Source organism: Natator depressus, chromosome 4, assembly GCF_965152275.1.
Source record: "Natator depressus isolate rNatDep1 chromosome 4, rNatDep2.hap1, whole genome shotgun sequence".
NCBI classification, from domain to species: Eukaryota; Metazoa; Chordata; order Testudines; family Cheloniidae; genus Natator; species Natator depressus.
The window spans coordinates 60031333-60044168 of NC_134237.1; the positions used below are offsets into that span (position 1 = coordinate 60031333).

Consider the following 12836-nt stretch of genomic DNA (forward strand, 5'->3'; position numbering starts at 1 on the left):
TAAACAGAGAAAGAAGATAACTACTGAATTAGGGGTAGAGATGACATGAACTTGTGATAAAACCCTGTGTCTTTTTGCAACTAAAGGCCTTGAATAAGACCTTCATGGACAGATTCTTCACAACGGTCATTATTTGTAGCCAATGCTACACAGACACATAGCTACCATAACAGTCAGCTAACCACATAAATGCACTATTAGAAATAAAATTTCCAACCTTTAAAATAAAAACCACAAGCTTCTATCCTTTGAGCTACAGGACATTCTTGATCAATTGCCAGTGTGGGAATGCTTATAATATCCTCCCTTCAAGCCTCCAGCCACTGGACCGCAAGTCCATTAGAGGATGATAAACACTTAAGCATGTCTGACACTCTATCCAGGAGAGGGAAGTGGTGATCATACATTCAGTGCATTACAATATCACACACCTGGCAGAACAAGTGACATATTTAGACTTAACCCACCTCTGGAGGTACGTTATTGACAGCTCTTGCTAAGGAAGCTTAAGTGTTTTCATTCCAACCCCCCTTTTCCAGTTGATTATAACTTTCTGAAACATTCCCTTTTTAAAAAAATTTTTTTTCTGCCCAAGTGGAATTATTTTTCTGGAAGTTTGAGTGGAACTTTGCTCCAACTACTGGTAAAAAAGGCTTGGAGTCCAACAAACCCACAACGAGGAAACACTTTTCCACCATTCAGAATCTCCTATCTGAAGAGTTTGTACTTCACAAGCCAGAGAAAAGTCAGGAGGATGGACAGCCAGGCTCCCCCATGCTCCCACTTACTCTAACTCTTGGCTCCACAGTATCCTCTCTGTGGCAGAGCTCAGAAGCTCTACAGGAGGTGGGAAGTCTCTGTAGCTGCTCTCCTGCAGAGTTCCTAAGCTGAAAAATGCTACTGCATCTTACAACTAATATGAAATGAACGAAGCAGGACTACACACTTGCTCATTCCATAAATCCCATATTCCTCGCTGTTACTCTTGAATACACTTTCTCCTTTAGAACCCATATTGAGAAAAACAAAGCCAAGGTTACCATCCAAAACAATGTTTTCAGCAAGCTGGTTACATCAAAGAGGGATGCAGATCCATCCACACTGCGATCAACAGCACTGGCACTTTGCTACTCCTCTGCTGAATATGCCTGTGCATCGTGGTACAAAACCCAAATACAAAGAAGCTAGTCCCTGTATTTAACACCACCTGCCACTACATTACAGTATGTCTTAAGCCTACCCATGTCAACAGCCTCTATATCCTCGCAGGTATTGCTCCCCCAATATACGCGGGAAAGTTGCTAGCAGAGTGCACAAAGCAATGCACAGATCCAAGACATCTTCTATATGATTTAACACCGATGCTTAGTTGCCTAAAGACATGACAAAATTTTCTTGCCACCATTAACCCTTTAACATTATCACCCGAACAGGCAAGGATTCAATAATGGCAAACAAGAGTAGATAATGCCCCTGTAGCCTGTGTGCTCTGCCCCCACCAGTCGAACACCTACTACTCGGTGAAGATCAACTCTGGACTATAAGGTTTTGTCTTAATCAACGCCACACTGTAGTTGGCCAGTCTAGGGATGCAATGATCAAGTGGGGCTACATCACTAACCCCAATACCTGTGACTACAACAGAGAGCCTCAAATATGAAGTTTCTCCTGCAAGGCCAGCTGCTCGAGTGTGCATGCTCTTCCAGTGATCCAGCAGAGTGCAATGATCAGGCAATCACATATGCATAGATGTGGTGGGAAGCAGTATGAGAACACGGCAAGAAGATTACTACACACTCTCTGGAAACAGGGACTTCTGAACTGGACTCCTCTCAGGACAAGGCACTGCTTTCCAGCTTTAGTACTGAGTTCCTATACTTGAATCAACTCTTTCTGCACATCAAAAGCTGAAAAAAATATCTCACCCAGGTTTATGGTATTAAGATCACTATTAATACTCTGATTTTGTTTTCATGATACTCATATTTGGAATTGCAGACAATGGTGAGCAGGAGCTTAAAGGCAGAACTTATTAGATACACACAGAGCTGGTTCAAAGCCTAAGATTTTTGCTATAAAGGGGGTTCCTCAACTCAAATATCTTACCTAGTTGAAATATTCTGCAGTTATCTTTGCTCTCATGTCTGAGAGCTTAGATTTGTGTGTTGTTTGCAGTGCACACTCCTATTGTACCTGCAAGAAGCATGTGTCTCCAGACAATTTTTGGGATGCAGCTTGAGGAACTCACAGGAAGCATGCTCAAGAGAAACTGCTCAAAATTTAGGACAAGACAGCTCCCTGGGTGCAATGGCCCAGAAGAAGGAGACAACGAAGTTACAGTTCCTGTGAGGCAGGTGGAGATTCCACAGGAGCACAGGCCCTCATACAATGCAAGAGGTCTTCCTTCTGAGAGAAAAGGGGGCAGTCTGGGGTGCCAGTAGAAATGCAGTGGCTGCTTGCCTAATGGTTAAAGGACTCTTCCTGTGGTACACTCATGGGAGCTGGTGGAGCAGGATGTCCAGTGGATGTCAAAATGAGTGAAAGTGGCCTCAGCCACTAATGCAGTCTTTCATAACCGATACTTCAGAGTGGTGGTCAGACTGGAAGCCTGAGTCAAACACAAACTAATTTACAGCTGCATGCTTTCCCTCTTCAATAGGGAGAGAATCTACAAAGTGGGAGAACTAGTGAGGAAGAGAAGACTGGAAGGTGCATTTGGCAGTAAACAGGACTCCTCCATGTGGCCAGTCAAGGAACACACCAGACAAAAAAAGAATCAGTGAAAGGAGGAAAGTCAGCCCTATCTCTAGGGCAAACAAGTAACTTTGTGGATGTGAAATGTAGCTGTGTCCACCGATGTATTTTAAAAAGCAAGGTGACAGCCCATATGCAAAAAATAATTGTGGCATTATTCTCAAATATATAAAAAAAAAACAACATTTATTTCAACATGCTATATGCTTATTTAACTACTTTGTATGTTTCCCCACCTTTTGGTTGTGGGTTTGAATAGGACTGCAATATACACATAACATTGGGCCAAATTTTGATAATGTGAGAAAAAGCCCCAACAGAAGGACTGTGATTACTGGAAAATGTGTTCAAAAATAACAGAACTGGAGGAAGGAACCTTCAGCCACAACATACTGCTCCAGCCCAGTGCTTCTATGCAGACAGCCTGCTGCTGGCTACTGTTCTATGCCACCCCTTATGCTTGGAGTGTCCTTCCTATCTCATTTTCCCAAGCCTCCGCTACCACCTCCTCATTCTAAATGCTCCCACAATTTTCATTTCTGCACTTCCCACAAGAAAGGAGTAAAAAATAATTACAGGGATTAGGTGGGGGTGGAATTCAAGCAAATTTCCCATGCTTCTCTGCATCCCTCTTTTAGACCGTAAACTTTTCACATCAGGTATTGCCTTCAATTCTATATTGAGTAGAGTGCTGAACACGCTGTTGGTGATTAACAAAACATAAATAAAAATAATACTTCGGGGCATGTGGTAAGGGGGTGGGCACAGATACCGTTCAGCTATTATGCTGGCTTTGGGCCATGTAGATTCACACCATGCATGGACCCATAGGGTTACCTGCCTTCAGTGGTCTCTTAGGTACAGCTTTTGCACAACAGTGCACATATGTGGCACACATGGGGATGAAGAGTCCCTCCTACATGGTATCTCCACTGGTCTGTCCCCCTCAGACCTGCCTTTCACAATGATTGTGAGCACAGTAGTGAGTAGTGAGTGAGTAGTAGAACTATAAATCTTGCTGAGTGCAGAGGACGGTTTTGTTAATCAGCTCTTTAACCATTTTTTTTTACGTAGCACAGCACTATACTATACTGCAAAACATATGTGGAGGAAGAAAGCATGTGGCACAGAGGAATTGAGTATAAGAGGAACCCCTCTTCCTCATCCATTTTGTATGTCTCTGAAAAAAACATTAGTGTTATTAACTTTAAAAAATACACGAAGTCTTCATGTCCTCAATTTTTCATCGTGTTACAAATCTGCAGCTGGCTTCTAGGTCAAGATTCCTTTTCTGTGCTATTACAACAAAAATCTTGGATGACAGTGCCCCTTTCTGGCCAGAAGAAATTCATGCACATTTGCTGGTTCTATTTCAATAAAAGTATCTTTACCTAGTAAAATAACTTTTAAAACACTAGAAATATTCTGCTTTGAAGGAACAGAAGTTGCAAATATTGACTTTAACTTAGTTTACATTTATTTTAGTATTTCAAGTTTTGGGGAAAAAAATCACTGACTGCCGTCCACATCAGGTTCCCATACAATTCTAGATCTACGACTTTTAAGTGATGGTTTCCCAAAATTTAGGCCTGATTCTGCTCTGCTCTCACTGATATCAACTGAAGTTTTGTCATTCACTTCAAAGGCAGGAGAATCAAGTCCTTTGTAATAATATTCTTTCTTTAAGCACAGAGGATGAAATTCTGGCCTACTGAAGTTAATAGGGAGTTTTGCCATTGACTTCAATGGAACCAGGATTTCACTCTGAAAATACACCCACAGCTCACCTAATGTAAACTTTTTTATATAGGGTGCTAGAGCAAAAGGCCCCTTGCTGGGGAAATTTGACATTTGGGAAGTATGTTTTAAAGGGAGAGTGCTACATAGCTTGAGGCAACATTTAGTTTTTCTACCTTTTGTTTAAATAAATGTTCTCCTTAGCCTAGTATTAGTAGATATAATATGAAGTCTTTTAAATATAATTTTTTTATAAATTTAAACATTCCCCTTTAGTGTCTGCAACCCAAACACTGCAGCATTACGCTAGGCATGAAAGCCAAAAATTGAACTTGACCAGACAAGTTTCAGCATCAAATCTAAGAACACAATCCTCCAATGTGATCTGTACAGATGGACCTCTGGACAGAACTACTAGACTTCACTGGGGCTCCACACATGTGGATCAGAATGCCTAAGTGAAATGCAAAGACTAAACAGCATAAAGGATGACAAGATAAATTATATTTTAAATAGTCTTTCTGTTTTAATTATTTAATGTGTTATTATTGAGTCATTTCTTTTTTTAGATTTTTATCTCGCAACATCCCTTTACTCAGCAATGATAGTCTTCTACACTTTTTCTTTGCTGATTATTTATACTTTGGAATTTGGAAATGAGAAACAACCTATTGTATACAGTTTTGGTATTTGGTTCGGAATATTCAAAACTGGATTCTGATTTCAGCAAAAACTCTAAGCAAAACAAGAAAGACTACTTCTATTTTTCTCACTTTCCCTGGCTTGCTTGAATTTTCCATGGAGAAGAGTGAAACCTTTCTGGGGAGTCCATCTTCATTCATAGGTTTAGAAATATGGAGCCAAGATGTGGTAATTAACATTAACATTATTTCCAGCATGAAAGCAATGGCTAAAATGACTGAAATTACCTGAATCTCTGTCTACAGCTTCCACCTTAATGACAAACTCTCCAGGATCTTGGTTTTCAGAGACTGCAGCTTCATACAATTGCTTTTGAAATACTGGCCTCTCATCATTTACATCAAGAATGTTTACAGTCAGCATCTGGGTTGCAGAGAGTGCTGGTGTGCCATCATCAAGAGCCATGATAGTCAAACGGTAGTATTCTTGACTTTTGTGGTCCAAAGGAAAGACTGTGGTTAGCAACCCTGTTATAAGGAAAAGAAAGTTCAAAAGGGCATTGTTTCCTTACAACACTCCCCTCTTAGTACAGTAAGTTACACTATCACAATAGTCAGTCACTATTCGTTTAACCTCTGCAGTCCCAGAGAAGCTCAAGTAGTGCAAATATTTATATAATCTCTTAATGTGCAATTCGCTCTGAAAATGTAAAACTTTGTAAATGTGGCATTGACTTTCATATCAAATGTGTTCACTTTACAAATAAGATGTTTTTTCTATCTACTCTAAAACACTGTGATATCACAGCACCCTCTTGACAGCCCTGCAAACTCAGCCTTGGGCTCCGTATGTGAGTCAGGCTGTTTTTTCCTTGTATCATCACCACATGACAAAGATTCTACTAGATAAATTATGCCTTCAGTGACATACATGTAACCCCACTGCTTTCTTAATTCTGTGCTAAAGACTTTAGCACAGGGGTTCTCAATCTTTTTCTTTCTGAGATCCCTCCATGCTATAAAAACTCTACTGCCTACCTGTGCCACAACAATTGTTTTTCTGTATATAAAAGCCAGGGCTGATGTTAGGGGGCAGCAAGCATGGCAATTGCCCAGGGCCACAGGAAGCGAAGTTGCTCAGGCTTTGGCTTCAGCCCCAGGTGGTGGGGCTTGGTGCCTTCGGCTGCAGTCCCGTGTGGTGGGATTTCGGCTTTCTGCCGTGAATCTAATGCTAGCCATACTTGGCAGACCCCCTGAAACCTGCTCACGGCCCCCCAGGGGACCCCTGGTTGAGAACCACTGCATTACCACATTTCATTCATGTCTACACAGTGATAAAAGACTAGCGGCTAGCTTGGGTCAGCTCATTCGGGCTTATGGGGCTCAGGCTCCATGGCTGAAAAAATCACAGTGTAGACATTCAGGCTTGGGCTGAAACTCAAGTTCTGGGACCCTCCACCCTTGCAGGGTCCCAGAGCTCAGGCTCCAGCCCAAGGCCAAATGTCTACACAGTGATTTTTAGCCCCGCAGCCCAAACCCCACAAGCCCGAGTCAGCTGACCCAGGCCAGTCCAGCGATACTGCGGGTCTTTTATCCCTGTGTAGAAGTACTCTATCAGGCTTCCAATGGAGTTGCACTGGCGTAATTGATTGGAACTAAGGGTTTGTCCTCACAAATAATTAGTTTGCAGTCATATGGTGGGGAAATCTTCCTCACACTAGCCTGCTACACTCTCACTGTCCACGTGCACCCTGCTGATGTGCATTAACAGTTCATTAATTTGCTTTCATCTATTTGTTTCCAAAAGAACTAAATCAAAGCATTTTAGTGAACTGTTGATGCACGTCAGCAAAGTCACACAATTAGACCACAGCAGGCTAGGTAGAGTCACACCTCAGCTTGCCACAAACTAAAGTTTGTGTAGACAAGCCCTTACTAATGTGATGTTTATTTTACACCTGAGAGGGTTCTTTTTCATCATTTTAAAAAATATTTGTGTGTCCATGGTAGTAAAAGAGCAGTGTGAGAGAAACTTTTTTCTTGTTTCAGAAATTTGTCCCAAAGCTATGGGAGTCCCACAAACAGTTAACATACATGGGCCTGCAATCACAGAGAAGATTGGCAATGAGAGTATAAACCAAAAATAAGTGGTAACAACTATATCCTGAAAAAGGTGTACAACTGCACACCCCTTATAAAAAGGGAAAAATTGGATTAATGTTTGAAATGGATGTGGTATTAGTGTTACAGATCTTGTGCGGGAGACAGAGCATTCCTGGGGGAAAAAAGTGTGAGAGTGGGGAATGAACTCCAACAGGAATTAAGGATCATTATATCATCCTCCTCCTCTGTAAGTACAAGGTGTCCTTCTTTTACCTTGCATTCTCTAATATAAAGCTTTTTGTGTGTGTAAAACACATCTAAAAAAAACCACTCCAATGCACACACTTCTTCCCTTAGCTTGAGGTTGAAAAAACAAAACTGTGACAGATGTTAGTAACACTGGTTAATACACTCCTGGAAGGTGGACAGATAGTATGGTGATGAGCATAGCATAAGAATCTATATAGAATATACAGTACCTGTGGTTTTATCTAACAGAAATGCTTCGTTTTCATTGCCTGAAAGAATGTGATATGTAACTTGTCCATTCCTTCCTTCATCTGGATCCTCTGCAATTACATGATGCACCAGAGAGCCTACCTCTGCATTCTCCATGACATAGGAAAGAGAGGAAGAAACAAAACTGGGACTGTTGTCATTAATGTCTAAAATGACAATTTTTGCTGTCAGGGAACCAAGTCTGCGCTCTGTCAAGTTTATTGCCTGATCTGATGCAGACACTGTCAGGACAACAGAGTGAGTGACCTCTCTGTCTAATGGAATTGCTGTGATCAAGGTGCCATATGAAGGGTGGATGAGAAATGGATTTTTACCAGAGTCACTCGTTTCTATGGAATACTGTACTCTGCTGTTCAGAAAACTGCCATCTCCATCTTTTGCATTGAATGTGTACACCAGAGTGCCAACAGGTACATTCTCCTCTATGCCAATCACTATGAAGTTATCCTGGAAATAAGGGGAGTGGTCATTTTGATCTTCTACATCAATACTGAGGAAAATAGTGTAGTTCTGTGGAGGATTCTTATTATAATCCTTCATGACAACTCTCAGAAGGAAGTGAGACGTTGTTTCATAGTCAAGTTCCTTGGAAAGAAACAGATCCCCTGTTGAACTATCTATTTCAAAATGATCATCACCCTCTTCTTCAGATACACTAAAATGCAGTTTTCTGTTGGTTTGCAGATAATGACCAGGCAACTTCACCGAGCTCAATATTTGTGCAGGCTTAAAATTCTCAGGTATGACAAAGTGCCTGATATCTTGAGAAAAGACAGATCTCCCTTTAGAAAACGGGATTACCTGAAACAAAAGCACAAAGACAGCAATATTTTTTCCATTGCTACTATTGGGATTTTTTGCAATATCGTTTTTCTTTACTAATTAGGAGGCTCTAGTCATTTGTAGCTTGTTCATGCATAATTCCCATTAACAGACATCAAGGACAGAACAGACCCCACAATTGTATACTTGTAACACAGGGAAAAGCTTTAATCCCCCTTCCTCCCCTGCAATTTAACAGAAGTTAAAGATCAACCATAGAAAATCCTCCAACAAGTCACTACCTAGATTTATCCTTCCAAGCACCTTGGCACTCAAGGTTGGAGCAGAGTAGGGAACAAGAGGTAATCTCCCCTCCCTGAATCTTATGCACGCCACAAAGAGGCTCCATCCCCACTGCTCTCTTCCCGCAGCAGAGCTCCTCAATAGACCTGAGATGGGAACATTTTTCAAAGTCTCAAATTCTAATGGGATGGCAAAACTGTTTCTCACCCAGCTTTACTCTTGAGCTGCCTTCCCTCCTGTGGCAGGGATGTGGTGTTGCCCAGAAATCACCATCCACAATTTAGTTTGCCAAATATGAATAGCAATTGATTTTGTTGAGGATTAGTTAAATTGTCCAAGAATTTCCTTCACCACAGAGCATTGAAATGATCTCAGAATGGGAGAAACTCTTCAATAGTTGAGCTGCATCAGTCTCATGATTGAGAAACATTTAGCATATTCCAAAAATTAACCTTCCTACTGGTGATTTACGAACAATATTCTGGGTGACATTCAACCTATAATTAAGGGATTATAGAAGACCCCCGACAAAGCAGATCTACCGTGGTTCTGATGGACAGAGGGTAGGTGGCTACAGAGAGGGCACGAAAGTAAATTTAACACTCCCCACGCATGGCAGAGCTGGTCTCTCTGACAGCTCCATATAGGCCAGCATGAAGGGTGCGGGCAGGCAGAGAAGAGGCATGGTAATAGTGGGGAAATTGCATGTATTTTAAGTATTTTATCTTCAGAATTACTCTGTTTTCAGTCTCTCTGTATTGGCTTTTCACTTTGCCTACTCTCTGCTCCATTTGTAACTTTTTTATTGGATATTTTCCCTCTCTTCTCTTATGTTCACAATCTCTTCCTAAAAGGTCATGAACATTGTAAATTGCACGTCAAACTTCTGAACTCGTAATAATGCAATGGTTTCAAAATTAGGCAAAATGCATTCACCCTCTAATTTCCTGGTTCAGTAGAACAATAGCTAGACTACAGAGAATTCTGATGAGAAGATATGCTCTTTATATCAAAATATATACATTTTACTTTCAACATCTTCATCCTTTGGGTTTCTAAAAGGTTTAAAAAAAATAAACTGAAAATACAGTACCAGTTTTCCAATCCGTGCTAAACAAACAGGTACCTGAATGTTAACAACTGCATGTCCTTGAAGAGGAGGCATTCCTTGGTCACTTGCAGTGACCAGTATTCTGTAGTTAGATCTCCAATTATATGAAAGAGCTTCAGTTGTTCTTAACTCACCACTGTTGGCATCAATCTGAAAGTGACCGAAACTATCTTCTACAGCAAAAAAAGAAATTAATTACTGTTAATATAAATGTTGAAGATACAATATTACTTCCCCAAAGACACACCTTCCATGATCATATATTACTGTGCTTTGTAATTAACAATACAGAGCATGTCCCTGAGGTAAGAGAATCTGCAAGTCCCATTTACTTCTATGGGAGTTGTGAGGCTCCACACCTCTGAGGATCAAGATCATAATTAGGATGATCTGCTGTGAGCTCAATCACACAATGCCAATTCATGGGGATTACAAGGTATTTCCCGCTTATTTCCATGACCAGGCTACCTACATTACTGAATTGTGCACAAGGGGGATATCAGCTCCCATAGGGCTGCTACTAACACAAGAGGGAAAGTGGACAGGGAGTGGATAGGCATAAGCAGAGAGTGGGTGGAGCCTTAGCAGCTGAACTGTCCTGGAGGGGGAAGTAAACTGAGACAGATATAGGGCTGACTTACTTCCCACATGAAACAAGGAGGAAGCAGGAACAGAATTGTGACTCTCAAAGTCTGATCTTCGCCTAGGGCAGTGTAAATAGCCTTGTATTTGCTTTGAATAGGAACAATACACTTTGCATGTACTCTAAGGGAGTTAAAATCCTATGCATATTTGCCCTAGAACAAAATAGGATAATAAGAAACTACCCTTTTATAGTTTATACAAAGAGTGGCCACACTGCCAAAAATCAGTACATTCTCATTTAAGTTATCACTAGTAACCACTTCATATTAGTATTTATTCTAGACTAGCAAGAAAATGCTAACTAACAAGAGTATTGCTACACCATGCTATTTATGCCTTCTCTGTCCCACTTGAAATAATGAAATTCCTAGAACGAAATAGCAGATTTCCTCCCCAATTTTACTAGAATGTGCAAAAAAAATTTTAAAATTCTAATTCATTTGTTATAAAAAATTCTCCCTTAAAATATTGTGTATAGAGTATTTTTAATAAGGTGAACTTGTGTGTCAAATATAATTGCATAGCATAATAGCTGCTGTCACCCAGCCAGCAGACAAAGGATGTGGTTTAATTAGGCTGCAACTTTATTCACTTAAAATATCTGGGAATACCTAAAAATACATTGCACAGTGCAGGTCATCATCATTTCCTTAAAAATGTCCACATAACCCCCAACCTGGGCCCAGCCATCCCATTGCTGGGACACTGCTATCTTCCCCTCACATGAGGGTTAAGGGGGCTATAAAAGGAGGGGGTTCAGCTCCCTGCTGTATCTGAAACAGAAGGCCCAACCCACTTCCTCAGCTCCATTAAAGGATACTTTCCTTTAAATCCTTTTCCAATCCATTTAATCCAATAACCATATCCCTTCCATAATGAGTATCTGCACTGGAAATCTGGCACAAGTTTTAGGCACTTAGTTGCAACATTATAGCCTAGACCCCCGTCCCACTTCACCGGGTCCCAAACCCACTGTGGGGAAGGCAAACCCCACCCCACATCCCTCCTCAACCAACCTGGCAGTGAGGGAAAAATTCCTTCCCAGCCCGCAAGGAAAAAGGGGTGACTAGCATAGTGCCCACAGCACATCATGAAGGAACCCAGGCCTTTTTCAGATTTCATGGGTGGGAGGGTGGATGCTGCCAACCTAACCCAGGTGAAAGAGGGTTTCAGGGGGGCTGCATGGAGTATAAATAAGCCCCCCTCATTCAGTCAACTGGAAGGGCAGTGCCTCCCCTGACCTGGGCCAGCCACCTCTTGCTCCTACCTGCTCCAGCCCAGTATACCCCTTCCCCCTCTGCTACCAGTTGCACAGGGAGCCTTTAAAGGGGTAACAGCCCCTTTTCTTCTGGCCAAGGACCCATGTCATACAGCTGCAGTGAGCATATTGTAATAAGCTACTGTGGTAAAAACAAATCAAAGACAGATGTAGTACACAAAATATCCATAAAAAGCTAAATTTCCATAGAGAACCCGAGCTGTTTGTTCCCCAAATCTACATATGCAAATTAGATAGATGCACACACAAATGGCCATTTATGCATTCAATTACCTTACCCCAACTGTGTCCGCAAAATATTTGGTTCTGGATACTTTGAATATGCAATTTAAGAGACTAATGTGAAAACATGGCTTTGATTGTCAATCTGTAGGAGATTTTTCCATTGTTCTTCAAGGTTATTTTAGAGTGAATATACATTTCTAATGCCTCAATTAACCCCCTTTTGGTTTGATTCTTGCTTTTTATTGTGCAGTATACCTGGGAAATTACCAGCCAAAGGGACACAAAGTGAACAAGCAAATATATTTAATGGAACAATATTGTATTCTGCACTTTCCCCCTGGATTTTCAGAAAATTAATGCTGCTTTACAACTGTTTTCATATATTACCCTTGGTAAGGCTTGCGTTTAAGGCCTTAATAGCATGTGTCACAGCATACACAGCTACCCTCCATTATTCCAAGTAACATTTTGTGTCAGAAAATTCCAGTGGAAGAGAAAGTTGAAGGAGACAGAAAAAATAGGACTAAAAAAACAAATTATAAGCACATGTTTATAACATGTGCTAGAAATTATGTATTTTGAAGTAATTGACAATGAAAATTAAAGAGAATTGAAACTAATAATAAATAGATGTGCATGAATACAATATCCTTCATGTTCTAACAAAACGAAGCTTACATTAAAAAAACAAAGAACACCCCCAAGTAAAGTAGTTACAGCATGAGTGAGCTCCTACAAGTATTCTCACTGACTTCAG

The 12836-nt window shown here is 40.9% G+C and overlaps 1 protein-coding gene across 1 annotated transcript in view; it reads right to left on the bottom strand.

Moving 5' to 3' along the window:
- Nucleotides 1-12836, bottom strand: part of DCHS2 (dachsous cadherin-related 2) — a 220853-nt gene that overhangs the window by 46223 nt on the left and 161794 nt on the right. Inside the window, exons 8-10 of the mRNA XM_074951108.1 lie at nt 9946-10103; nt 7715-8555; nt 5421-5660 (exon numbers count right to left, since the gene is read on the bottom strand). Coding sequence (XP_074807209.1) covers nt 5421-5660; nt 7715-8555; nt 9946-10103 — 1239 coding nt within the window. The remainder of the gene's footprint in view (nt 1-5420; nt 5661-7714; nt 8556-9945; nt 10104-12836) is intronic.